Below are 25,649 nucleotides of genomic sequence, written 5' to 3'. Positions count from 1 at the left end.
CTATGAAGCCATTTCATGCCTGCCTTCCCATTATTTCAGGTCTAATTTCTTCTATTCCTGCTGCTTTATGATAATATAGTTTATTTACCATCCTTTCCACTTCGCCAAGTGTAATTTCACCAACATCATTTTCCTCCTCCCCATGAGCTTGGCTGTTCGCAACACCACCAAGAAGATTTCCTTTAACGTTGAGAAGATGTTCAAAATATTCCCTCCACCTCTCCAGTGATTCCCTGGGATCTATTATGAGTTCACCTGAATTACTCAAAACATTGTTCATTTCCTTTTTCCCTCCCTTCCTAAGATTCTTTATTACTGTCCAGAAAGGTTTCCTTGCTGCTTCACCTACCCTTTCCAGGTTATTACCAAATTCTTCCCGCAACTTCTTTTTGGATTCAACAACTATTTGTTTCACTCTGTTTCTTTCATCTACGTACAAATCCCTGTCTGCCTTGGCCCTTGTTTGGAGCCATTTCTGATAAGCCTTCTTTTTACGTTTACAAGCTGCTTTCACTTCACCATTACACCAAGATGTTCACCTTTTCTCATCTTTACACACAGTTGTTCCTAGGCATTCCCTTGCTGTTTCTACTACAGCATCCCTGTATGCCACCCATTCACTTTCTATATCCTGAACCTGCTTCCTGTCTACTGTTTGAAACTTCTCACTAATCATATCCATGTACTTCTGTCTAATTTCCTCGTCCTGGAGATTTTATACCCTTATTCATTTGCAGACAGATTTCAATTACAATTTCAATTTCTCTATCCTAGATCAGATAGTGGTCTGTATCATCGAAAAATCCCCAGAAAACTCGTACTTTCCTAACAGATTTCCTGATTTTGAAGTCGGTTAAGATATAGTCTATTATGGATCTGGTACCCCTAGCCTCCCATGTGTAGCGGTGAATAGCCTTATGCTTGAAGAATGTATTCATAACTGCTAAACACATACTAGCACAGAAGTCCAACAAACGCTTCCCATTCCCATTAGCTTCCATATCTTTCCCATATTTACCAATCACCCTTTCGTATCCTTCAGTTCTATTTCCAACTCTCGCATTGAAATCACCCATTAGCACTATTCTATCCTTGCTGTTGACCTTGACTACAATGTCGCTCAATACTTCATAAAACTTCTCAACTTCATCCTCATCTGCACCCTCACATGGTGAATACACTGAGACAATTCTCACCCTAATTCCTCCATCTGCCAAATCTACCCACATCATTTGCTCATTTACGTGCCTAACAGAAACTATGTTGCATGCAATGGTATTCCTGATAAACCGCCCTACCCCATACTCTTCCCTTCCCTTTCTAACACCCGTCAAGTACACTTTCCCTTACTAACACCCGTCAAGTACACTTTATAATCTCCTATCTCTTCCAGCTCATGCATTTCCTGTTTCTCTTTTATAACCTAACCTGTTGTATTTATGAAATTCTTTCTGTTAACCTTCTTGTGTTAGATCAGGTTCATGTGTGAATATTTTTGGTGACTAGGGGTTCCTGTATAGTGAGTGTTGTGACTTGCCGTAGTCATTATGTCATGGAATTCTTATGCTGTAAAGTTTTATTAACCTATTTTATCTTACTGCATTCCATTTGAGTTGTGGATTCCATCGGCCTCCCTACCATTTCTACTGTTATTGGGTTTTGCTGTTGAGAAAGCGTGGTCTGTAGCCTAAGGATGGAAAAGCCTCTTAACCTAATAGGATTGGGTTCAGATCGGAGTTGGGTAATGATATTGGTACCAAGTATTTATTGTTTGGGATTATATTTCGGGGTGGGCATGATGGTTTCGCAGCATGACGTTGAGGGTTGTAAGAGTCCTTTATCCCTATTGGGGCTGGTGCATGTTTGTTGAAACTAGTCATGGTTGTCTTATGGTTTCTGTGTTGTGTAATTGGTTTTATTAAGACATGTCAGGTATGGACAGGTTGTGGTCTTTTAATTGTACCTTGTATCTTCGTAGATTTGGAAATAACCTTCGGTGTGGGTCTATTGCTCTGATGGAATAATTTTAACTTGTGTTATGTAACTTGTTGGTTTTGTGTGTACTGGTTTCTTCGCTTTTAGTCTCACTGCGTTACCTATTGACCCGACGTTGCCTTGCGTTCTATTGGTACCTCTTGTAAAACTCTGTTAATGTTTACCTGTCACTCTTGGACGTTTTTCTTTTCTTCAGTGGAACTTAGCTGTCTATCGACAGGGTTCTGTGGTATTATTAGCTAGGTATGGGACTGGGTATTAATTCCCAGGCGGTACTGAAGTCGCCCAACTGATGGATTATGGGGTTTATTGGTTGCGTACCTTTCTTCTTCATTGCCTCTGAGCGTTTACTGACGTCCTGCCATCTTTTCTGCCATTTATATTTTATTTACCTTATCTCCTGGCTTTATGGGGAAGGTACCTGTTTAGCGGTAATGCAACAGTGTGAATCTGCAGATGTCACATATTTTTAGACCGGTTTAACTGCCGAGGCCTCCTAAAGGCAACCGGTAGATTAGGTTGTGTTGGTCATTCCTCTAAAATTCTTCATAGTCATCTGGTTTGAGGTGGATTGTATCACCTTTTCTAATTTAATCGGGTGTCCTGTGTGAAGGCATGCTGTTGATGATTTAATGAAGTTAGAGGTTATGTGACTTCGGATTGGTTTTCCCTCCTGAATTTCTTTCCTGCATTTTCTTTTCCGTTATTCCTATGGGGTTAATGAAGGAGTCATTATGTATTTATTATTCCCCATCCTATAATCATTCTTGGCTTGGTATTGTTGTTGTTAGTTCGGTTGTTGATGACAAACCTTTAGCGCACCACACCATCTCATTGACACAGAGGTCTCCTACCGTACTGCCAATGTTATCATGTTTCGAGAATCCTTACCTATAACCCTAGGATATTTTCATTTTCCTAAAACTTGTAGTAGGTGTGTGTGATATGTTGAACTGAAGTACCGTTTCCTCTCATTTTTCTTGTTCAATCAGGTGATGTATTGTGATTGGAAATGTTGGACCAGTTGTTGCTGTTGCAAATTTTTTACTTTATGCTTCTGATAAGTTTTGGGAAATTTTTATTGCATCTATTGCTCATTGAGCTATAGTATTGAGATGACCTTGCTCTAAAATTTGAAAATTAGTCTACCTTCTGAACATTTGCAAGTGTAATGTGTTCTGGTTAGGAAAATGTATCGCTAGATGTTATATTCACTGTGATGTGCCTTGACCTGGTTTCGTAAGTACATGTGATGAGTGCCTTAACTTTGTGTGTCACCGAGTTTAGTGTTCTGTGGGGCACTGTTAATTAGTTTGGGGTTGTGGATTTTTGCTATTGTGGTGATGTTAACCGGTAACGCACTTCCGCTGTGTGGTGAATCTGAAATTGAATACTGCACTGGTGATTGGAACTGGTGTTGAAAATTACTACTTTCTAAAACTGAGATGTGTGCACTTATTTTAAGCGTTGCTCATTCTGTATTGGTGGACTTTGGTGAGTTACTTATGTTTGTGCGGTTACTCATGTACTGCTCCGTCGGCAAACCTATGCTCTTATGTGGTATGCTCTAGTCCTGGCTTAGTCGATTGTAGTGGAAATTTTAATTTATAGTGATTTGGGATCTTAGTTATCCTGTTAGGATGTATTCACCAATTTAGCCTATCTTTCCTGTGTTTTCCTTCCTTGCTCGTTTGCGTTCTGATCTTGCGGTGATGCCAATTTGATTTCGAAAAGAAACAAGAGGCTGCATTTCTTACTACTTAAATACCTGATGAAAAATATATCTGTGGTGAAAATTTAATTTTAATGTATGGTCAAAGGTATTTAAAAACACTGCAAAGCATTTGAGGAAATTGCTATTGAAGATGTGTTGCAAAATATTTTCAAGGACATTGAAAAATAAAGCATTCTGCAGAAAATGGTAATGAGGGTATGTTTTACTGTAACTCAATTGCAAGGTTAATTTTGGATTTTCGAATACTCTACGTGGTTGCATGTGCTGCGCAGAAAAATATGTTTCTGGTTGTGAAAGAACTTTAGGTAATTTATGAATGGCAAAAAAAAAATCTTCATAAACATTGATTTTGATTCAAATTATGTATCAATTAGTGGAAATGAAATGGAATTATCCTCTGTGCATACAAGGTGGGTTTGTGTGTAACAGTTATATTAGATGATTTATCTGATGAACTTCGGCTGTGGAGGTGATGTTCTCCGAACTTTGATCTGTTCTAGTGTATAATGACTGGTATTAGTGTTAGAATATGAATCAAAACTGGGTATTCTGGAGGTGTATGGAGATAGTATTCGGTGCAGTGATAATTATCTTAAATGGCCTTGGTATTTTGAAATTTAGTTTGTATCTGGATCACTGCACGTGGAGGGAGTTTATCTTGGGCTTTCCAGGGGGAGGCTGAGCCAGTCGGCACACAATTTAAGCCTTTCCCTTTAACATTTTTGGCCTGGGCAAAATGCCGTTGAAAAGTGTATCACTTGGGAATCTTAATCCTACTCTGTTTTCATTTTTCTTTTTTTTCAGTACGACTTTGGCCGCTAATTGTAACCACCATCGTTTACATATGATGTGTCCTATTATTTATTTTCTGGTCCCATGACCTTGGAGTAATAGTCTAATGACGCGCTACCTAGAGAGTGAGTCCCTAGGGTCCGCTGACTATTCTATTCTTTGTTGCGCTACATCGCCTTACTGGCGTGAGATTGATTCTATTGTCGAGCTTCAAGATGGCTAGAAGGTTGGCGTGTGGGCTTTTCAACAGGGCCTCTTTTCATCGGGACAAGCCCGGATAAAATGTGAAGAATGTGGGGCTAAGGCCCAGAAGAGGTTTATTCTTTATGTTTTTTTAACAAAACTTTCTTCTATCTCGTGCGGACGCCTGTTTCTCTACTTTACTTAATTCTAACTCTCCAAGTCCATAAGTAATGAACAGCTCTAACTGACGCCAAGGGTTAGCTTACTACTGATGCTGAAAGAGTAAGTCTATTTACAAGCTATTTATTTTGGTCCTTTCTACGGGAGTTGGTTTTTATCATCTCAAAAAATTAGCTAAACTAGTGGATCTGTTCTACGAGTTGCTTTTCCGGTTGAACTTCATTTGAAATGAACTTGGAAAAATTAATCAACATGGAAGAATTTACGGGCTATTGACTGTACCGGTTAAATCAACTATGTGTACAATTTTTTTTTTCCGGCGAAATGTTAGATGTTAAAGGGACTTGTGGATCAATTTGTTTTGGGTTAAGTTAAAAAAAAAATAAGAAAAAGAAATGGTACTTAATATGTAAGGGCTTTCTTATATGGTTGAGATCACGAGATAATCTCTGTGAAACGGAGTCTAGTTGGTTTTAAATTGTGTTTATTTTAATTTTTCCTGTCTTTCCTTCTTAGGGATTTTCTTCTTTTCTCTTCGACATGGTTGTTTGTTTGACGTTCTCCAGGCGACCGTTGCCCATGGGAGCAATTGTTTTGGGATGTCTTTTAAAAACCATGTGGTTTTTGAAGTGTTGACGTTTGGTTGATTTGGTGACGTACATGTCATTATGTGAGACCTGTTGGCTCTATATTTTTCTCTTTTAATGTTTTATGGTTTGAAGGTGGGATCTTTCCCTTGTGTTTTGTGCTACCCTATCTTTATTCTATTTCTGGAACCTATGTGTGCTCTATCTGTTACTCGGGTGTGCTGCTTCTGCTTCGTGTGATCTTCTGTACTTACTATTTAATTTCTAGTTGTGCCTCTCGTGATCCGGCTCAGCAGAGAATCTCGCGGTCTCATTTAAACAACTCTCTTCTTATGTACAATTATTTCTTAAGAGAAAATTTTGTTTAAATTATTAATATCCAAGCAAATCTTTGTAAGTTTGTCTACTCGGACTCATCTGGGGAACTGTAAAATTTAATCCATGGATTTTATTTCAAAAAGGTATTTGTAAGTGATCAGGTTCAAATTAATCTTTAATTTATTTCTTTTACTAGAGGGCATCCCTCGTTTAATAGGTTTTGTTGTTTTAATTTAGTTAATCAATTTTTATTGTTTTCATTTTCAAAGTCTATTTTTCTGACCAGTTTAGCACTGAGGTCATTAATATTTGTGAATTCATGAAGGTGCACCTTTTCTTTTAATGAAGTTCCTTTTAAAGTCATCTGTAAGTTTTGCTCTGAGTAATTAAACTTTTTTTTTTTCCTTCAAATTGAATTTTGGGTTTTCCTTTCACGTTCTTTATCATTTACCACTGTGAAAACCCCTAGTAACGATTTGTGTTGCCTCTGTTAAATGGTCCAGTTGGTGTCTTTGAGGGTAAGTATTTGGCTTCCACTTTAACGTTTTTCTTGATTTGTCTATTTCTTTCCCTTGTTTACTTGTGCTAGTAATTGCCGGTACGACTGGCACAGTAAGTAATAAGGAAAAGACGAAAGAAGCTAGTGAGCTGAATATGAAAGTACCTCCATTTTGCTTAGAATGTCCAGATATTTGGTTCCACAAGTTGAGGCGCAGTTCAAGCTTACCAGAATTAGAAGAGAATGTACAATAGTTTCTCAGCTTGAATGTAAATATGTGGCAGACATTTTCGATATATCGGCTCCCATGCCATAGAGACATAAAGAAAAAACTTGTCGTAACAATCTTCTTCTTAGAGAGGCGAAGTTGGTGATTACAGAAATATAGTCAGTTCACACTTGTTAAAGAAAGACTTGACTCTTGAACTACAGCTAGCGTCTATTTGCCAAAGATCTCATAGTTACAACTGTGGAGGTAGCCAGTCACATTGCAATCGTAGCTCCAGTTTAGGTGCCAAAGATATGATCCAGACAGTAAATTCAATCAATCAATCAATCAATCAATCAATCAATCAATCAATCAATCAATCAATCAATCAATCAATCAATCAATCAATCAATCAACCAATCAATCAATAAATAAATAAATAAATAAATAAATAAATAAATAAATAAATAAATAAATAAATAAATAAATAAATAAATAAATAAATCCATCCTGATCTGCATTTAGGGCAGTTGCCCAGGTGGCAAATTCCCTATCTGTTGTTTTTGACTAAATGTGTTTGATGTATTGTGCTGGTATAGACTGTATTTTATTTCTATAAATTGTAGCATAGCCATCAGCATTGTACAAAAAAAAAAAAAAGGCTTTAAGTTTTTATGATGATTGTGGTTCAACTTCTGGCTCAGTGAGGAAAGAAAAAAGAAACTGCCTCACTCCTTATTTCCCTAGCATGCATCTTCAGTGACACATAGTGCAATCTATCACAACTGATGGCAGAGCTGTTGATGATCAAACCAGCATTCGGGCTGGATACATTCATCTCCTGAATCCAAGCTCACAGCTACATGACACAAACCCCGTAGCTAACTTGCTCAGTGGCCTCAAAAGAGGTGGAAGTGAGTTTAGAGAAGAAAGGAGGAAAGATAAAAGAAATATTGGAAGCAGGAAAAGAGTGGCAGAGAGCCAGGCAATGATGGAAGTCCTTGATTAATAAACCAAGCCATAAGAGAAATGGAAATGGGAACTGGAGAAGAAGAAGGAGTAGTTATGTCAAGGTTATCATTACTGCACTTCATCTAACATCATATACCAACTTCAATGCAGACTCTCTCCAACATTACACCTAAGGATTTCACAGTCGACATCTCGATGAATGTAGAAATAATTATTTTCCAGGCTATGTTTAAATTGGGTTAGTAGACTACTACACACCTTCAGAGAGACAGACCCCTTGACAATATTGGGAGTAGTTTCCAGTGGAAAGTTGAGAGATACTAACCCAATTTGACCACAGTCTACAAGCCTGGAAGATAACTCCTTTAATATTCATAGAAACTTTGCCTACTTTTCTATACTGACTTAGCTACATTCTAACCAAATGATATACAGACGCTGCACCTGGAAAACTCATTACATCCATTTCTTCTAAGTGTACTCTATTCACACATCTTACATGGAGAGTGGCTGCATTCTGTCCCCTGGACATATACATTTTGCACGTGTCAGCATTCATATCTCTATTATATACTTACCACTAGGTAAAGATCACAGAAATCCATGTACTTCTCAATGAAGAAGTCGGTAAAAGTAATGGATATTGCATAGCCAAACTGGACAGTCACTCTCCAACTGAAGTCTCCCTCTTGAATATAAGATCGAGGGTAAAGTGGTGAAGCAATCTCACCAGATGGACCACTCAAATCATTTCCATGTACTGAAAATATTGCATAAAGAGATGAAACCACTTAACATCACAGAGTAATCTACGATGATCAAAAGTAATCATAGCATAAGATATACATAAAACTAATACTGAAGAAACTAAAAACATAGCCAATGATGAAAACATATGGGGTAAATGCTTTTATGGTTTCAGAACAACATGACAATTAAGACAAGGCATGAAGAAGATCAAAAATTCAAATTAGAGAGTACAGTACTTGATATTATATTTTATCATTAAAATTAAACTAAAACAGAAATACAGATAGTGCTCTTGAAGTACTGTGACGTTATGTATTTGGGGGGGTAACTTGGGTATGGGTATGTATGGTATGATGTCGTATTTGGGTAAGTATGTATACTCAGAATAATCTCGCAATACACCAGAGTGGAAATAGTAAGTCAAAATACCAACAAAACAAACACGATCATAGAAGAATATAACTGTCATGAAACTTGGACACTAGTCCGACTAACGCAGTAACATAAACACCAATCTATGCAAGTGATGACATGCCACGAAAAAGATTTACAACTCTCCAGAAAAATCCATACGTGTACAAGTACTCAGATTTCAATTTTGAAAGTGAAGGATTTCAGCAGAGTGCATAGGGAAGCATTATACTGTGTCCATTTTTTCAGAGGAACCCGAGGTAAGTACAGGTAATTAAAGGACATGGAAATGCGCGTGATAAAAATCAGGGAAAAAGAAGGAACAGTTTTTTCATAACAATAATATATTAGCACAAACACCAAGAAGGATTTTTACAAGCCAAAGAAAGTGAAACAGATAATAAAGAATCCAACAATATTTTAAAGATTAGATACTTCTGATTTCCAAAAAAAACATATGGGACGACCATTTAACAACACTAATTTCAATTTAAAGAAAACAGTTAGACTCGAGGCAAGATGAATTTTACAATAGTTTACATTGGGAGTATCCTACAAAACGATAAACAGATATTACCCATTAATACGAAAATTTTAAGAAAGTTTTGAAAGACATTAGGCCACTGTACAATAGCAAAAGTAGAAGAAAAGATAAAACCCGGGACAGGAACGTGGGGAAAAAGGGAAGGACGTGAAAGAGAACAGTACCTAAGGCTGGCAACAGGGATTAGGAAAAATAGAACCTACAAGCATTGATGGAATTCAAATTTTCAAACAGAAGCTAGGCGTTAATAAAATTACAATTAGTCCTATTCTTGCGTTTGTTCACCAAGTCTATTGGAATCCAGTGGTTCATATCACAGTAATCACTTGACGTAATTGAAAGTCAAATTTTGAAAAGAGATCGTAATGCAGTTGCAAGAAAAACACCACTGTTAACAGCTCAGACTAGCAATATTATTTGTGTGAACAGTCATTAGTAGCCAGTACGGCATGATGAAATCAGGAAGTGCAGCATTAAAAGAGAGTGAAGTATGGCAAGGGAAAATAAATTTGAAGTTCGCTGACCCGTCCAGCAGTCCTTGAGCTTGAATCATGAACATTAAACACCATTTAAAAAGAAACATTTCACACGGACCAGCCGCTAGCTTAGGTAAAATAAAGTCCTCCCTCCACACAAGTCGTCGTCTTCATCCAACTCGCCGATCAAGCCCAGAGCAGGCCTTATTTATATTCCGATGGAAACGTCCAGAAAAGACGAGAGCAGACAGTACACATTGCACAGCGTGGCGGTAGGGGAAGAAAGGAGGGAGGGTAAGCAGCACGAACAGTACAAACTGGACGGGCGAAGAGAGCACACACACACACACAGGTTAGTAGCAGCATGTCAAGCGTAGCAGACGTAGAATCACGTAGAATAGTTGAAAAATTTGGAGCACGTTATAGTACAGAAATGATTTATAGTTGGCTTCATTATTATTAATATTTTATCACAATGGAAACCATTTATCTTCAGTTTTCACTTAGTTAATTTATAATTGTGAGGCTCCTCAGTCTGTCAAAACTAATTCACTATAACATATATTTAGAAATACCTGTAAAAGAAAACATTTATTAATAGATTATACCTGAGAAAGATACCATTAATTAAAAACTGAATGATGTGTTTTGTTCTTGAAAGATCATCAGATTCTATGAAACTTGACTTTTAATTTGTATATTTAATATATTATGAATAAATAAATATTATTAAGAAAGGTAAACACATTTATGTTTAAATTCTGTTTATACCCTTCTAATACTTGAAATTAGAATTTACACTATTGAATTATAATAATTGAATAATAATAATTTGAAGCATCCAGAAGGGGAGGAGGAGACAAAATGAAACTTCACATGCTGAGAGGGTATGCGATGTCATTTCATTAATTACAAATTCGAGTCAAATTGACAAAGAACTTGGCATTACGAGCCCACTTATCAGTATGATGGCCTGGATGCATCTGCTAATTCGGTTGAGAAAGGTGTTATAAAGTCGTTGTATCCTCTCCTGAGGGAAGCTGGGCCACAGCTGTTGTAACTGGTTCTTGATATCCTGGATACTGGGACGGAGTTGACATCCCACACATTCTATTTGCTGTCCACAGGAGTACCTCAACATCATGTCGACAGTTCATAGAAACATGTGCCCTGTGTGGACGAACATTTCCCTGTTGAAAAATGGCACCACGATACTGTCGCATGAGAGGTAACACATGAGGACACAGGATGTTCGTGACATACCGTTGTTCCCTCAATAGTTATCAGCCGTGACCTGAAATCATACCCGATGGCTCCCCACACCATGACACCAGGAGTAACACTGCTGTGCCTCTCTAAAACATTGGAAGAATGGAACCTCTCCCCATCTTGCTGCCATACTTGCAGAAGATCATCCGGGGTAGCGTAGAACCGTGATTTATCCCTGAACACAATGAGACGCCATTCATCAGCAATCCATGCTTCCTGGTCACGGCATCACTCCAAATGCAGCTGTTTGTGTTGTGGTGTAAATGGCAGCCTATGCATGGGCTGCTGTTAGTCTCTGACCAATGGTGCAGGATGACACAGAGTGTGGGAGAGAGTCCATTACTTGTTCTTGGATTGCAGGTGCAGATGTGCTTGGTGCAAAATACAGCGACCCTCCCTTGTGGTGGTCAGACATGGTCGACCAGAACCTTGACAACGAGTATTTCTTCTCTGAAGTTCCCATGCAGTCCAACATGGGGCCATTGTCACATCCGAATTCCCCACAAATCTGGATATTACACGATTCAATCAGCCAGCCAAATGGATACCCACAATGAGGTGCCTTTCAAACTCTGTCAGGTGCTGACAACGCTGTCTCACATGAGTATGCGGCATCTCTGTGTCATTCACAGTGATCACTCAGCATCTGACACTGTTCGCGCACCTTATATATCCCACCACGATTGGTAACAGCACTAAACACGAACAACACAAATGCACTCTGGTGGATGTTTTGCTCATCACAGAGATTTGCAACTCTAATCATTTACATACCCACCGATGGTGTGTCTGTGTATGAAGTTACATTGACATCCGACCATTTCTTCTGGCTGCTGCATTTTTTTAAATTTATTTATTTATTTATTTATTTATTTATTTATTTATTTATTTATTTTTTTTTTTTTTGTTTTTGTCAGGCAGTGTATTTTAATGAAGTGCTCCAGCAGGACTTGCTTTCTCTTTACTAACCCAGCAAACAATGCAAAATGGTGCAATGCTCTCCCAAGTCTTCCCGGCCTAAAGTTTGCAACATTTTTGTTGGAAATTACAAAGAACAAATGGATAAAAACTAATTCTCAGTATCAGTCACCACTGATCTGCATTTAAGGCTGTCACCCAGGTGGCACATTCCATATCAATTGTTTACCTAGTCTTTTCTCCAATATTTAAAAGTAGTTGGAAAATTTATTGACCTTACCTTGGTAAATTATTCCAATCTGTAATTCCTGTTTCAATAAATTAGTATTTTCCCCCATTGCAATTCAATTCAAATTCAAGTTTATTCACCAACTAAGCCACGCCATCTGCACTGACAGCTTGGAACATATCAGTTTTTCACAGCAATTATAATAAGAAGTATTTCTTCTCCACCTATTCAATACAAATCACCTTCTGGGTGTTCACACTTTCATACAATTAATTTCTCTAAGAGACATGTTTCACTCATATAAAGAGCATCTTCAGTCTTAATTTTAATCTTAAAATGATGTTCTTGAACAGTCGTAAACATATTAAAAAGTCAATAGTCAATATTAAAATTACAGTAGTCTAAAAACCAAATGACATTACATCTAAAAAACAACATTAAAGGACTTCCTAAAAAACGTGATAACATGAACAATTAAAATTATCACAATGTCAATTCAAAACCTTGTGTCTGGAACTATTATTGAATCTTCGTCTTAAGAGCAGTAATAAATGTTTTTCTATAAAACAGCACCAAGGTGAATACCAATCTTACAGAAAAATGAAAATAAAATGCAACTTACTTATGTGACGTGGTGTGTCCAGAATGTGTGTTAAAATAGAGTGGCCAAAAGCTGAATTGTGAAAACACAATAATCCATATTGCTTTAAACAAAACAGACAGGACGCAGAATATGTGCAGGAGTTAAATGTGGGCTCAAGATGCTCTTTATATGAGTAAAACATGTCCCTTAGAGAAATTAATTGTATGAAAGTGTAAACACCAAAAAGGTGATTTGAATAGGTGGACAAGAAATACTTCTTATTATAATTGCTGTGAATAACATCATTCAATATGGAGTAACCATGAGGATAATGACCTGTAACATATCAGTTAGTCGTGTAGCTTGTCTCCTTACTTCCAATACTTCCCAGCCTAAAGTCTGCAACATATTCGTAACACTACTCTTTTGTTGGAAACATCACCCAGAATAAATTGTGCTGCTTTCTTTTGGATCCTTCCCACTCTTGTAGCAAGTAATCCTGGCAAGCGCCTCATACTCTAACTGGAGTCTTACCAGTGACTTACATGTGCCCTCCAACCCCTTCCTTTTTTTTTTTTTTTTTTGCTTTACGTCGCACCGACACAGACAGGTCTTATGGCGACGATGGGAGAGGAAAGGGCTAGGAATGGGAAGGAAGCGGCCGTGGCCTTAATTAAGGTACAGCCCCAGCATTTGCCTGGTGTGAAAATGGGAAACCACGGGAAACCATTTTCAGGGCTGCCGACAGTGGGGTTCGAACCTACTATCTCCCGAATACTGGATACTGGCCGCACTTAAGCGACTGCAGCTATCGAGCTCGGTCTTCAATCCTTACTACAACCCCTAAATACCCTCCTAACCACACAAAAGACTGGTAACCTTTATTTATAGTGTCATTAATTTGATTAACCCAGTGGAGATCTCTAATTATATTAACATCTAGGTATTTACAGTGATCCCCATGAGGTACTTACACTCAATCAACACCGTAATTAAATCTCAGAGAACTTAACCTCTTGGTGTAACTTACAACCTGACTTTTCACCCTGTTTACCATCATATCATTGGTCAGCAGTCCATCTCAAAGCCTTATGAAGGCTTTTTTGCAGTTGCTCACATTCCTGTATCTTATTTATTGCTCTTTAGAGTACATCATCATCCATGCAAAAACAGTATCTCTGATTCCCGTTCTTTGTTCATATAATTTAAAACATAAAATCCAATAATATTTCCAAGCATCAGATGTTTCACCTACTCTAATTGTCTGAGATTTATTTTCTAGAAATGAAGCATAACCACAAAAGAAGGGTCTGCAATACATTTTTATAAAATTGAGTTATTTGCAGAATGAAGGTTTATGATGCCTCTTCTGTCTATTTATACAGTCTATTTATACAGTTAGTTTCAGTTTACGACAATAATAATAATAATAATAATAATAATAATAATAATAATAATAATTTTGTGTGGCTATTTCCAGCTGGGTGCAGCCCTTGTAAGGCAGACCCTCCAATGAGGGTGGGCGGTAGGTGACTGCGTGTTATTGTGGTGGAGGATAGTGTTATGTGTGCTGTATGAGTATCAGGGATGTTGGGGACAGCACAGACACCCAGCCACCGAGCCACTGGAATTAACCAATGAAGGTTAAAATCCCCGACCCGACCAGGAATCAAACCCGGGACCCTCTAAACTGAAGGCCAGTACGCTGACCATTTAACCAACGAGTCAGACACGACAACAGATGACATCACTAAGCAGAAAATTTTGAAGCAAAATGTGCTTTGACAATGGTAGAACAAGGATCTATGTCGATCATGAAAGTAATGTGCCTGTTTCCCTTGCGCCAAGCTAGAACAATCACAGTGAGCATCTGTTACACAATATTCAGCCTGGATTATTCAGTCTTTGGGAAGTGAATTTTCTCATTACCAAAATGAGCATACAATTTGATAATAGCAATGATTGTGTGCACCTATCATCAAGTGCCATAAAGAAGATGACCAAAACAAAAGAAACAGAAAATATAATCCAAGCGAATGGAATGATGTTGAGCGAAAATGGCTAACGGATAGAGGGAAGGCTTACATCAACAAACGAGGTACGAATACTGAGGAACGTAGCTTTATACCAAGATATTTGCATGAAATGTTTGGTTTTCACTATATTTTCAGACCTAAGTAATTTTTTGTCATTCTTGTATTACCTCGAACAATAAACATGATAAGTTTATAACGAGTACTGTATTTCTATGTGTGCAGTTTATCTGATTGGTTTTCAAATAAAAATATATATGTAATAAACTTTGTTATTGTTGTTGTTTATGATAAAATAGCAGTATCACTTTTATGGAACAAGGGTTTATGTAATATTTTACTAGGCATCCTGAATCAGCAAGCAACAATGGCTTTGGAGAGCATTTTCACCAAACTCATAAAATGTAACATAGGCACTTGTTTGCAGTTACGCTTCAATCAATCAATCAATCAATCAATCAATCAATCAATCAATCAATCAATCAATCAATCAATCAATCAATCAATCAATCAATCAATCAATCCTGATCTGCATTTAGGGCAGTCGCTCAGGGGGCAGATTCCATACCTGTTCTTTCCTAGCCTTTTCTTAAATGATTTCCAAGAAATAGGAAAATTTATTGAACATCTCCCTTGGTAAGTTATTCCAGTCCCTCACTCCCCTTCCTATAAACAAATATTTGCCCTAATTTGTCCTCTTGAATTCCAACTTTATCTTCATATTGTGATCTTTCCTACTTTTAAAGACACCACTCAAACTTATTCGTCTACTAATGTCATTCCACGCCATCTCCCTGCTGACAGCTCAGAACATACCACATAAAACTAAGAAACAAAGTCACTTGTAAAGTGATGTGTGTTGATTGGGTGGACCAAAACCTAACATTGTGCCTTAGTTTTAACTGTATCTATATGATGAAGATCATAGATTGTACTTACCACATAGTCAAGCAGCTCGTCTTCCTTCTCCCAAGTCTTCCCAGCCCAAACTTTGCAACATTTTTGTAACGCTACTCTTTTGTCGGAAATCACCCAGAACAAATCGAGCTGCTTTTCTATGGATTTTTTCCAGTTCATAAATCAAGTAATCCTGGCGAGGGTCCCATACACTGGAACCATACTCTAGTTGGGGTCTTACAGGAGACGTACATGCCCTCTCCTTTACATCCTTACTACAACCCTAAACACCCTCATAACCATGTGCAGAGATCTATACCCTTTATTTACAATCCCATTTATGTGATTACCCCAATGAAGATCTTTCTTTATATTAACACCTACAGGGTGGCGCACGAATAGTTGATACATTTAATTTTAGAATAACAACTTTACTTTTCACAGAACACTAATGAAATTTTAGACACAGGCAGCTTGGACGCTGGAAATATATTTTACTATACCATAGGTTTAATGTGGCTTCCACTGCGGATGACAACCTCTTCGAGACAAGTACGCATGTTTCTGATGACTTTTCGACACAGGTCTTCATGAATTTTATTGCATAGCTGCACAATCCAAGCACGCATTTCCATCCCCTCTTAATTATTACACGGTCAGATAAAGTCTCGCCTACTCTAATTCTTGAGATCTATTTTCTAGGAATATAGCAACCCATTCAATCACTCTTTTGTCTAGTCCAATTGCACTCATTTTTGCCAGTAGTCTCCCATGATCCACCCAATCAAATGCTTTAGACAGGTCAATCGTGATACAGTCCATTTGACCCCCTGAATCCAAGATATCTGCTATATCTTGCTGGAATCCTACAAGTTGAGCTTCAGTGGAATAACCTTTCCTAAACCTGAACTGCCTTCTATCCGACCAGTTATTAATTTTGCAAGCAAGTCTAATATAATCAGAAAGAATGCCTTCCCAAAGCTTACATGCAATGCATGTCAAACTTACTGGCCTGTAATTTTCAGCATTATGTCTATCACCCTTTCCTTTATACACAGGGTCTACTATAGCAACTCTCCATTCATTTGGAATAGCTCTTTCAAGCAAACAATAATCAAATAAGTACTTCAGATATGGTACTATATGCCAACCCACTGTATTTAGCTTCCAATTAAATCACTCTTTTGTCTAGTCCAATGACCCTCATTTTTGTCAGTAGTGTTCCATGATCTACCCTATCGAAAGCCTTGGATAGGGCAACAGTGATGCAGTTCAGGTGACCTCCTGAATCTAAAATATCTGCTATATCTTGTTGGTATCCTATAAGTTCAGCCTCAAATCAAAACAAATCAAAACTACCTTTATCAAACCAGTTAGTAATTGTAAAGAATTGTTTTAACATCTGCAAGTGCCATCTACTGGTCCACTGTCATCTACTTCTTTGTGAGTGTAAAGTGGAAAGTCATATTTTTAAGTGTTGTGTTTAATTATTTCATATCCATAGTGTCATCCAGTGTAAGGCCAATTTCTTTCAAATCCTCTCTAATTTCTTTTATCCATCTGCATCCAGTTGTAGTATTTTTTGAAGCAAGATTGTACTGCGCTAGCTGTTTCAGAAGTCGCAAATCTGGCATTCTCTGGATGTGGCTAAATACCCTAGTCTTTTCTTGTGCATGGTATCAGTTCTTCTTCTTCTTCATAGTACCGTATCAGGTCCCCCTGACGTTGGCGATCACTGTGGCGAATGCAGAACGATCTCTAGCTAGGTGGAAAAGTCTTTCAACACTGTGAATTCCAGTCCATTCTTTGATGTTTCCAAGCCATGATGTTCGCCTCCTCCCGACACCTCTTCGACCCTGTATTTTGCCTTGTACAATCCGCTGTAAGATGAGGTAACGGTCATTTCTAAGGATGTGGCCAAGGTAAGAGATCTTCCGGAGTTTTATTGTTTGAACGAGTTCCCGACTTGCTCTTGCCCTTCTGAGTACTTCTTGGTTCGTTAGTCGTGCAACCCATGAAATCCTGAGCATCCTATGGTGGATCCACATTTCAAAGGCTTCCAAGCGTTTCACTGATATGTTCTTGAGAGTCCATGTTTCCACACCATATAGCAAGGCTGACCATATATAGCACTTGACCATCCTCTGTCTAAGTTTTAAATTTAAGTAGTCACTGCAAAAGAAAGATTTCATTTTTGTAAATATTTTTCGTGCTATTGCTATCCTCTGTTTCACTTCTTTCTCGGGATCAAGTTGTTCAGTGACAATGGCACCCAGATATTTAAAAGTGGTTACTCTCTCAATCTGTCGGTTGTTTAGTTGTAAGATTGTCTCAGCATTGGCACGTCTGCTGAAGATCATGAACTTGGTCTTGTTTACATTTATTTTTAGTCCCATGTCCTTACTTACTGCACTAATATTATTGAGCAGGAGCTGGAGACCTTCAACATTATCACACAGGATGACTGTATCATCCGCATATCTTATGTTGTTAATTATGCCGCCATTTACTTTTATTCCATATTGTTGATTTTCTAAAGCTGTTTTGAAAATTTTATCCGAGTAAAGGTTGAATAACAACGGAGACAAAACATAACCTTGTCTAACTCCTCTTTGGATGGCTATCTCGTTTGTAGTTTGATTTCCGATTTGGACAACGGCCTTTTGTCTCCAGTAAAGGTTTTCAATAATGCGGATATCTTTGCTGTCAACTCCTATATCCTTTAGGAGTTCTACAAGTTTTGGATGTTGTACTCTGTCAAATGCCTTTTCAAAATCAATGAAACAAGCAAACACTTCTTGCTGTTGATCTAGACTGTTCTGAATTAGGATATTTAGCGCAAACAATGCTTCCCTTGTACCAAACGAATTTCTGAACCCAAACTGTGTTTCGTCGAGGTCTTGTTTACACTTAGTCTTGATTCTGTTATGTATTACACGAAGGAATACTTTAAGTGTGTGGCTCATGAGGCTTATTAGCCTATAATCATTACACTTGCATGCCTTTTGCTTCTTTGGCAACGTGATGAATGTAGATAACAGCCAGTCAGATGGGATGTCTCCAGTATTATATATAGTATTGAACAACTTTACCAAGAATTGGATATTGTCTTCGTCAATCATTTTAAGAAGTTCTACAGGGATGTTATCTGGACCTGGTGATTTCTTGCTTTTTGAAACTTTCACAGCATATAGCACTTCTGATTTAAGAATGTCAGGGCCTTCACAATTAGCTCGTTGGTTAGATTCCTCACCTCTCTGATCACAGAAAAGTTCTATCAGATAATTTTCCCAAGTATTTAAAACGTCTTCTTCGTTAATAATAGGCCTGTTTGTAACATCAACCAGTACAGAAAGGTTACGTTTTCTGTACATGCCAGCTATTTCCTTTAATTTTCGATGTATATTGAACAGATCATGTTTAGACTGGTATCAGTAATGCATTCTAATTTCTGATATACAATGTTGCTAGGTACTATTCACCATTGCCCAATTTTTAGATAGCTTTTATTGATACAACTTCTTCCAATTGGTCTTTCGATCTTCCGTAATCTGTCAGTTTTAGATTGTTTGTTTAGATGGAATAATGTTTCTGCAGCACACATAGCTTCTGGCTTTATGACTGTATTGTAATGTTTGATTTTTGCATTAATGGATAAGCATTTCTTTTTGTCAGTTTCCCATGTTAATTTTTGTGCCTCAGATAACTTGTTTGCCCTAATCTGAATTGAAGGTTTTTCATTTAAATAATTTGTTATTAACTCAACTAGATATTTGAATTGAGTTACAATTTTAATTTTAGTACCGTTAATATGTATTTCTTTTAATGGTGTTGCTTTTTGGAGCATAATTTCTGTTTTTTGCAAATTATATTTTAAGGCTGGTGTGAAGCTCTGATATTTGAGTTTTTGCTTCATCTAAATCTTTGGCTAGTAATGCCATGTCATCTGCAAAACCAAGGCAATTTGTTTGGATTTTGCAACCTATTTTAATATTTGGAGGGCATTTCCTAAACCATTCATGTATTACCATATCTAGTGCACAATTAAATAGTAATGGTGATAAGCCATCACCCTGCCGTAACCCAGTAGTTACTTTGAATGGGTCTGATAATTCGCCTCTGAACTTTACTTTTGATTTGATCTCTGTAAGAGTTAATTTTATCATATTTACTAATTTAGGATGTAATCCCATGTGTCGTAAAATTTTTAATAAATATTTCCTATGAATACAATCATTGGCCTTCTTGAAGTCTATAAATGTTATCACCATATCACTATTTCTTTTTATGTTGTAATCCATTATCAGTTTGAAGCTCATAATTTGGTCAGGGCAACTCCTCCAAGGCCTGAAACCTGCTGGATATTCTCCTAGTTCATGGTCAAGTTGTAATTTAATTCTATTGAGAATAATTCTAGAGAAAATTTTATAAGTAATGTCGAGGAGGTAGTTATTAGGGTCTATTTTGTCCTCTTTTTTATGTAGTGGATGGATGATGACTGTTGTCCAATGTTCTGGGAATTTTCCTGTAATCCAGCTGTTGACTAGGATGAAACAATTTTTAATAAATGGTTTCGATGGTGGGGTCATTTAAAGCGAACAGAGGAGGATAGGCTATCTTGGAGAATATTAGATCTAGACAATGTCAACAACACGAGAGAACACACTTTGAGGCATGTTTTCAGGGTGTGAGTAGGTTTGGCCTCACATTGTAATTAGATTTCCATATACCATTCAATTTTTCTCAATTTTCTTTTTTTGAATTTCACTTTTCTCACTAATTGATGACCTAGCAAGCAATATTCTGTAATGATGGGTATGATCACCGCACTAAGAGAACAATCAGGCCCCTACGTTTACTCTTCATCATTGAAGAGAACACTATCAAGAGTTAAAATTTTATCATCATTTTAGACAAAAAAACAATAAGATTTTTATAAAAAGATTTTAATCTCCATGTGTTAAATTTTAATTTTAAATGTCTTTGTAACTATTTAATTTTAACTTGTATACTTGATGATAATTTTAGCTGAAGATGTTCCAACCAAGGGTAGAAACATGTACTAATTTGCATTAAATAACTATTTATGTAACTGAGTAGTTGACTATGGTATTGAATTGGTGGACATATGTTGAATAAAGTTTCCTTTGTAAAAATTGGTTGGTCATAAACTGTGTGTCAATACAGAACAAAACATTAAATTCATTTGTTGTAACATATTGGGCTTCACACTTTCTATGTAAGGGAAGTTGTACTGAGGTGGGGATAATAAATATTGAACCAATATCGATGGATTTGCATCTTCATTATAAATTGTTAAAATACAACCTATGTATGTGAATTTTAAATCAACAGTGCTCTATGTAATACCGTTATAACCAGCAGATAAGATTATGGTAATTAATCTTAAACGATCTAGATATGTAATGACTAGAGCCAGGATTTCCATGCACTATCTAATCTCAAAATACACATGCATTCATGCACTATCAAATGACAGAACATGCACAATCAAAATTCATTTCAGCATTGTTATATTTTCACTTCCTTTTGAAACATTGTACAACAACTAACATCTTCAAATTTTCTTCATTTAAGTTCATTCGTTTATCTGATAGAATATTTCTGAACACAGAAAATGAAATTTCTACGTCACAAGAAGTGACAGTTTCATACTTAAATGAAGACATTTAGGACGACGTATATCTGAAGTTATCTCTTTTCATAAAATAACTTAGAAATTCCTTTCCTAAAGCTATTTAAACATGAGATCCCTTTGTAGACTTTTAACTGGTGGCATGACACCAACACTTCACAGAACAGTCCAACACTAAATTACAATTTGAAGCATGTAAGCGTGCTGCTTTCCAACTCCCTTCTTTTCTCAATTATTTTGGCCTGAGACGTGTGCACAGTGAGAGTTCGGATTTCGGGGTAGGAAATTCCAGGAAAACAAAACAGGATTCAGTGCAAAACCAAGGTTTGTAAGCTGCTATCTTAGTAACGCAGCATCACAGTAGTGTGATTCAAGTTTTTCTTTCTTTCTCTAACACAGACAAAAAAAAAAAAAAAAACATTTAGTAATGCAAAATTTAGGGTTCATTTTTACTGGGAAATCTTATTTCTAAGGATTAGAGCGGTCAATGTGGGTTCTTCCCGCTTATGTCAATGTTTACTCAAGCAAAAGATAAGAAAGTGCTTGGCTAACTGGATTATAGAACCTCTATGCATCTAACTTTGGTTGTCAAGTAGTATGCCAGGAATACATTTTCTTTCTCTCTCTCTCAATAATAGACAATTAACGTGGACGTGGACATATGGTCCCAAATTCTGCAAACCAGTGTTCAAAAAAGGCACTATCTTGCTTGCTTGTTGTTTTAAGGAGCCTAACATCGAAGGTCATCGGCCCAAAGGCACTATCATGCAAGTTAACATAATAATGCATCAAAGTCAGAAGAAAAGTCATATAATCCAATATCAATGTCCAATTATTTGCTATTAAATCCAAAATTTTCAAAATATGCATTATGCATGAATTTTCTCCCAAAAAGGCAAAAACATCCAAACATGCACAGAAAAAGTATGGTTGTTTGGAATTGATTAGTCAAAAAATGAATATTTGTGAAGTTTCAGAAGTGTAAGCAGCTGATTTAGGAACAAGCATTTGCATGAAATCCGGGCTCTAGAAATGACTCACGAAGCACATTCAACAAGGTCACAAGCAACCAGCTTGAGTTATAAAGGGTCAGTCACACAATTAACTCTTAACACTCAATGGCAAGAACTTCCATACCAGCGTAGGCCTACATCGCTTTTTAAAATGGAACAATTTCAGCCCTGTTTTACTGAATGTGACAGCGTCACTGATTTTAATCCATGTTTTATCACAGACTCTGTTCAAACATTTGACCAATTTGTGTATATCTGTCTGTAAAGTTTCTCACCAAATGGTGACAAGTGCTATTGTGATTATTAACATTTAGACACAGATCTGTGAATGTGAATTTTGATTCAACAATGCTCTGTGTAAACCGCTGCAACCAGTATGTGTGAAAGTGAATCTTGAACAAACTTTTTTTTTTTTTTTTTTTTTTGCTAGATAGGTCTTATGGCGACGATGGGACAGGAAAGGCCTAGGAGTTGGAAGGAAGCGGCCATGGCCTTAATTAAGGTATAGCCCCAGCATTTGCCTGGTGTGAAAATGGGAAACCACGGAAAACCATCTTCAGGGCTGCCGATAATTGGATTCGAACCTCCTATCTCCCGGATGCAAGCTCACAGCCGCGCGCCTCTATGCGCACGGCCAACTCGCCCGGTCTTGAACAACCTGAGATATGTGATGAGGACATTAACATGTGTTATTATCACCATCATTTAGAACTGTACATACCTTAAATAGTGTAATATTTTTAATGTATTGCTATCTTGATATATTTATGTTCATGATACAGTTAGCAGCTGAAGATGATTCCAACAGAGGATTGAAACTAGTCCTCCACTCATAATGTAAAGTACTTTTAAATGTAAATACATATAATTTATGACTAACACTATACAAATATTCATTATGTAGAGAATCCCAAACCTACAATTGTGAACTGTTGAACTACCAATATGGAAATGAAATTGATAACATATGAGACATGATGATATATTGGCAATGGCCACCCTTGCGATTATGACCGACTTGTCAATATCACCAAATGACCATAATCTACAAAGACAGGTGGCAATTTCTTGTCGATGGAATGAATCTAAAAGTTCATAAAATAGTTCTTATTCAAACTTTATTCTTTTTAAAAATTTCCCATGGGAAAAGGATAGTGTTCTCTGGATTTCAAAAATAAAAAATTAAGAATCTTAATTATAACTAATCATGTGAGTTTATGAAAGGAGAACTGCAAAATATATCTTGGTCTTTTTCACCACAACCAACCAGTAAATAGCTGGACTTTTTAAGTGCATTCAACTTAAACATTCCTGGTCTTTAAAGGCTTAACATGAAGTGATTAGCCAACTGTCACTGACTTCTGAGTCGCAAAGATTTTTCAGAAACCTGAGCACTCTACTTGGAACTGAACTCATGATTTCTAGCATCAGTCAACCTTCTCATTAGAATAGTATGTAATTATATGGAATTTTCTCTTAAGTTATATTCAAAAACTATCATTTCAAACAGCAATATAATTTTAATTTACCTAGACTATAATCAGCTATAAAACCAGCTGCAGTTTCATCTCCATCACTATGAAATTTAATCCAAAGTGTCTGTGAGGCTGTGATGTTGCTGGGTAGTTCAGTGCAGTATATTCCTATCATTCTACCAGCACCATCTCCCTCTCGAATCTCCAAGTAGTCCTTGTTACATGAAGTACTCTCCTCCAGTGCAAAGGAACGGAAATTCACCATCACTCTGTTACCTGGAAAATAAACAGTTCTGATAAAACTCAAATAAAAATAGGAACTAAGAAAAGGAAACCAACCTGAATATCTTAAAATCACAGCAATAGAACCCGCTTTTGGGTGGTTAGGCCGTGTGCATTATGCAGAGTTTCGTCCAGACGTGCCATTTGGACTCATCAGCTGGAATGGCACGCCCCTCCAGGACTCTGCATAATGCACACGGCCTAACCACCCAAAAGCGGGTTCTATTGCTGTGATTTTAAGATCTGCGGCTGTGAAAGCATTTTTTGACAACCTGAATATCTGTGGAATGCTCACAGTATCACTCTATTAAATGCCATTCAAAAATTATTTTATGATAATAATTCTTCAATAATGGTAATACCATTTTAAACACAATAGAGAAAAATATACAAAACAAACAAACTAAAAAGAAAGGAAAGAGTCCATGGAGTATAAGATATTTTTAAATGTACAAAATATATACAAAGGTAGTACAAGTAAGCACAGGAAAGTACTAATCATTTCTGGAGATTGTGAAAGTGATTTCTAAATGTTTACAAGAAGCAATTAAATACATCAATATCCACTTTGTTTAGCAATCTTGACATTTGTTCAATGGGTCCATGGAACGCATAGTTACTACTCTGTCAATTTGTGGACAATGCATGATTAAACCTCACGTGTCTGTCTGGTATGTGTAAGTTTATTTTTTCTAGGAGTTGCGGGCAATTCACCAAGGAATGGAGCAAATGAAAAATGAAAAGTGTATCCAGGAATTCACCGCATTGTGACAGACTATGCAGATTTAAAGACTGTTGTAGGGCTGCGTAATCAACATTATCATATGCCATTGGTTGTGACATCATACACAACCATTAACCCGACTCAAGGGAGATAGGGTCACCTTCCCTATTCTTCACTTGAGTAATTCTTGTCTGGCACATCCACGTTGTGGGGGTGGGTACTCTCCAAATCAGTAGGCCGGTATTAAGGAGAGTTAAGTTCAGGCAGGGACCCAGTCTCATGGGGTATAATGTGGAACCCATGCCAAGGGTTACAGTTGAAGACCTTAATAGCATCATAGGCAGAGAAGGAGACCTTTGGAATGGCGAAGATGGTGGATGAGGCAACCCATCCTCTCTGGGGAAAATTAGAAGAGGAAACCACTGCCTTGTGGAGAAGAGGGATCTTCAAAGGCTAAAGGAGTAAACCCCAAAAGAAAACCCTCAGATGCAGTAGGCTTAGCAGGTCAGCACATGAGTAAATTTGTACTTGCTTTCAACTATAATACAAGCCTAGGATGGAAGTATAAAAATGGAAATGGAATTGACAAGTCTCTGCTTACAGTTGCATAGTATGATGGTAATGCTGATGTTCATGCAAGTGTTAGATCAGAGAACAAAACCCGATTTGGAACAATAAATATTTTAACAATGAAAGGGAAGGAAAATGAATTGATTGACCTAATGGAGAGATGACATCCTGGGATTAAGTGAGGCAAAATGGAAAGGGAAAGAAATGAGGAAATCAAGAAACGGGTACACCTTGTACTGGATGGGTAACAGTAAAGAGAAAAGAAATAGAGTGGGATTTATAGTGAATCAGAATGTTGACCTGAATGTTAAGCTGAAGTTGAGTATGTAAATGAAAGAATTTTTTTTTTT

At 37.1% G+C, this 25,649-nt stretch overlaps 1 protein-coding gene across 1 annotated transcript in view; it reads right to left on the bottom strand.

Moving 5' to 3' along the window:
• Cubn (Cubilin) overlaps nt 1–25,649 on the bottom strand; it is an 882,604-nt gene that overhangs the window by 465,427 nt on the left and 391,528 nt on the right. The window contains exons 34-35 of the mRNA XM_068225286.1: nt 23,778–23,999; nt 8,048–8,229 (exon numbers count right to left, since the gene is read on the bottom strand). Of these exons, the coding sequence (XP_068081387.1) occupies nt 8,048–8,229; nt 23,778–23,999 (404 nt within the window). The remainder of the gene's footprint in view (nt 1–8,047; nt 8,230–23,777; nt 24,000–25,649) is intronic.

The sequence above is a fragment of the Anabrus simplex genome, chromosome 1 (assembly GCF_040414725.1).
Source record: "Anabrus simplex isolate iqAnaSimp1 chromosome 1, ASM4041472v1, whole genome shotgun sequence".
NCBI classification, from domain to species: Eukaryota; Metazoa; Arthropoda; class Insecta; order Orthoptera; family Tettigoniidae; genus Anabrus; species Anabrus simplex.
Note: the sequence above shows the minus strand (reverse complement) of the source record. Positions and strands in the feature narration are given on the sequence as shown.